The sequence below is a fragment of the Drosophila willistoni genome, chromosome 3R, assembly GCF_018902025.1.
Source record: "Drosophila willistoni isolate 14030-0811.24 chromosome 3R, UCI_dwil_1.1, whole genome shotgun sequence".
NCBI lineage: Eukaryota > Metazoa > Arthropoda > Insecta > Diptera > Drosophilidae > Drosophila > Drosophila willistoni.
The window spans coordinates 24,169,040-24,172,553 of NC_061086.1; the positions used below are offsets into that span (position 1 = coordinate 24,169,040).

Below are 3,514 nucleotides of genomic sequence, written 5' to 3' on the forward strand. Positions count from 1 at the left end.
GTAGTACTATCGATTGTCGATCAGCTGTTAACCAACATTTAAAAACAGAACGTAAATATTTATAATTACAAAAGGAAAAATTTGTAAATCACTTTCTAACGTAAATATTTATAATTACAAAAGGAAAAAATTGTAAATCACTTTCTAAGTAACGAAATAACTATACAATGGTTCCTAGATATTGTAACTAACTTTTATCTAACTGTAAAAACCACGGATCAGAAGTCGTATTCCATGCAGCAGTCGTAACAGCATCATTCCAAGTACTTACAATCCACCATTTCCGGTAACACCATGTCGATTGAGCAGCAAGCTATTCAATGTGCTCCTTCAGCCGATGAATCTTTGAGGAGCGAAGGTTACGAGCGAGATTTTAGCTTATATCAAGGAAACTCTGTCTTTCGAAATCAGCCTTCATACAATATTTTCAACAAATCTATTGAGTGCGTAAATGACTCGTTGTATGCTCACCTCAATGCGGTGGATTTAGAAATTCTTCAGAATGAGCAGGCACACAGCAAAATGTTTGGATCTTATACCCACGGTTTGGCTTTAAAAGATCCACGTACTAAAGAACCAATCCGCCAGACTGTTAGGGATTACACCAGCGCTGACGAGAATGACCAACACTTGTTGGTTTTTCCCAATATACACGATGGGGAACGCCACTCGACCTTAAGTCGTGACCAGCAGGCGGCTTGTTTGAGAGTGCTTCTGGCAGGGCAAAATTGCCAACCACTTCCGGAGGAAGACTTTATTATTTGGAGAGCTACTGAAAGCAAACGGTGCACTGAACATCAGGTGGTCCAGAAATACATATTTGATTATTCGCAGGACCAAAAGGAAATGCTTTATAGGCCTATGAAGCCGCTAGTAAAAGCGTATCAGAAGTGGTTTCAATTAAAAATTCACCAAGTGCTTTCGAACAGGGCATCTGATGAATTCTGGGTGACGTCCACGGGTTTACCACAGCTGAGCCAATGCAAAAACGACCAAACCAGGGTTAAATTAGAGGGTGTGCATCTAAACAAAATTAATGGTGATCTGAAATATTGGTCCGAGGGAATTAAATTGGAGAGAGACGATCTTAGATCACTAAATATAAGACTGGAACGATATGCAACACCAACACAAGGCCCTCATAATCATTTGATGGATATGGAGGATTATTGTGATTACTTTGATGAGGGTAATCTTTTTGTTTTGCCCCTGGAGTCTCTTTTAATGCTACTGACACCATCTGCAGCTTATGTCGATTTGCCAACAGAAATGTTTATCGACATTAAGGAAATTGATGAACAAAAGCTAATAGAGTTCGATATTCCGTTGCCACCTCATCACTGTGGCTGGCATACTAACAACTTTATCATAGATCGTGCCTATGAGGCATATATGAGTCAGCCAGGCCAAAGTCAATGGATACAAATGGGTGATGTGATGTCAAAGGAGAGCGTAAAGAAATCAAATGCTTGCTGTGGTGGCAATTATAAAATCCATGAAATAGATACCGATTATTCTTCTAAAGAGCCCACAAAAACTAATCAGGCTTTAATCTCTTGGTGTCTAAGTGATTCGTCGTCCAGCTCCTCTTTAAAAATTCTTACACAAATGTCTGTAAGTGGTTCAAGCGATCCTAAGGGGCAGCATCTTTTGGCCTGTCATCATCTAAAGCTAGAAAATAAACCACATTGCGGCTTGGAAATAATGACCAAAAATGAGTTGCTTAAAATATGGCTACAGTTGCAACTCCTTCAAAAGGACCAAGGGCATTGTTCTCGTATTTCGCTGGTCAACTTTGAGCCTCTACTTGAAGAGGAGCTTACTCTAAGCTCGGTAGAGCAGCAATTGCATGAATATTACAACACCAGCATGGATAATTTATTGGCTAATCTGTTCGAGTTTCTCAAATTGCTTATTGGTCTCCCTCAAGATGAGTATCTTTTGCGATACTCGTCCAAATACAAAGATAAGTTCCTGTTGTGCCGCAAAACCCAAGAGAAAATACCACAAAGTTTTAGTTTAAATGAATTACTTCAAAAGGAATTGTCATTGCCGTCTGAGCATTCTTTTCTTACCCAAAGCAACAGTTACTTGCCCATCTCAACAAAATTGTGTGGACCGTTGCACTTGTTTAATCAAATGTTGCCATGTGCTTTCCCTCCCAAAAAGAATGGCAAATGTGCCAGAATAAATAAAAATGCAGAGAAACCAAGGACGGCAAGGATTGCGCGATTTGAAATGGCAACAGAGAAACGTCGAGCCGCCATTTCGTTGCAAAGACGACAACACAAATCGCAACAGAAAGCACGGTCTAGAGCTCGAAAACGTGAAGCAACCAAAAAAGAAGTGGAAGAACAGAAGCAGCTAGACAAGATTTTAAACCTTTGATTTACTTACAAATAAATACATTGAATCTTTTATCTGTATATGTGTATGTTAATCATTTAAACTTACGACATTCAGTTCTTCCGAAATCTCATCCTCGTTAACTTTGAGGAGAGGACAACGTGTCCAGAACTTTGTGTCGGTTTCAAGGGGCAATCGAACGGTGGGAAATATATGGAGAGACAAGTCGTTAAACACATTTTGATGCTCATAGTCATCTTCCAATTGCGTTTCCAGGCAGTGTTTTGTAATTCTATTTATGTGATCGTCTCTACTAACTCTTTGATTTAAAGTTAACATCTCAAAACTATTGCAAATGAGTAATACATTTTGTAACTTTTCTCGATGCCAATTTGACCATAGGAGGTTATTCATTAACGCATAGGGACAGTGGGGCAAGTAATACAAAGTTACCACTTTGGCCTCATCTTTGCTTGCACTGTTCTCCGGGATTACAATGCCTTTGAAACGCTCAATAAGCTCTTTTTCTGTATCCCTAAACACAGGATCGTAATAATAAACCTCTTTGACATTGGTGTGACTTTGTAGACTCATCACAAATGCCGCCTGATGCATAGCCTGATGTGTACGGGTAAATGGTCCCAAGCCCAAGCACACAACACGCTCTAGCGGGTGCTGCAGATTCAGTATATCCATTTGCTGTTGCAGTGCTTCCATGGCCAATATAAAGTAATCGCTTTTTATCATCTCTGAACAAAGTCGCTTGAGGCGGCTAGACAAGAAATAGAGTGTAGAATTTAAAATTAAAGTATGTGTATGGACAAATGTTGAACTTTTAAACTAACGTTTCGAATCTGTCCACATCTACATCTGGACAATCGTTCAAGTAATCACTTTCGGATTTGTGACGATTTCGCCGGCTTAGACATTTTCGTGCGATCCATTTCTTTCTGGTTACCACCTTAAATTCCTCTGCCACTGGAGTTGCATTTAAGTATTGGGAATGAGGCTTCTCTGCGCTTTTGATCTTTTCTAAATTCTGCATGTTTTTTTTTTTGTTGATCTTTTCGGCACCACACCACTAATATTTTTATCGATATAAAAATTGTTATCGATTTACAATTGGCCACTCTGAGTTAATCAACACTCTAGAATTGCGCGGGAAAAT

At 39.3% G+C, this 3,514-nt stretch overlaps 2 protein-coding genes across 2 annotated transcripts; one reads left to right on the plus strand and one right to left on the minus strand.

Annotated features, from left to right (window-relative positions):
• Positions 1–100: 100 nt before the first annotated feature.
• Positions 101–2,426, plus strand: LOC111519164 (little elongation complex subunit 2). The gene has a single exon (XM_023178439.2). The coding sequence runs from the start codon at positions 295–297 to the stop codon at positions 2,386–2,388; it is 2,094 nt and encodes a 697-aa protein (XP_023034207.1). The 5' UTR covers positions 101–294; the 3' UTR covers positions 2,389–2,426.
• On the minus strand, positions 2,370–3,463 carry LOC6647811 (SRR1-like protein). Its single transcript, XM_002070019.4, has 2 exons — positions 3,192–3,463; positions 2,370–3,118 (listed from the first exon to the last, which is right to left on the minus strand). Exons 1-2 carry the CDS (start codon positions 3,389–3,391, stop codon positions 2,437–2,439), a joined length of 882 nt encoding a protein of 293 aa, XP_002070055.1. The 5' UTR covers positions 3,392–3,463; the 3' UTR covers positions 2,370–2,436.
• Between the last annotated feature and the right edge of the window lie 51 nt (positions 3,464–3,514).

Coding starts and splice junctions, on each gene's coding strand:
- LOC111519164 (XM_023178439.2), top strand. CDS start 295: ATGTCGATTGAGCAGCAAGCTATTCAATGTGCTCCTTCAGCCGATGAA.
- LOC6647811 (XM_002070019.4), bottom strand. CDS start 3,391: ATGCAGAATTTAGAAAAGATCAAAAGCGCAGAGAAGCCTCATTCCCAA. Junction 3,119..3,191: donor GATGTGGACAGATTCGAAAC/GTTAGTTTAAAA, acceptor TTTCTTGTCTAG/CCGCCTCAAGCGACTTTGTT.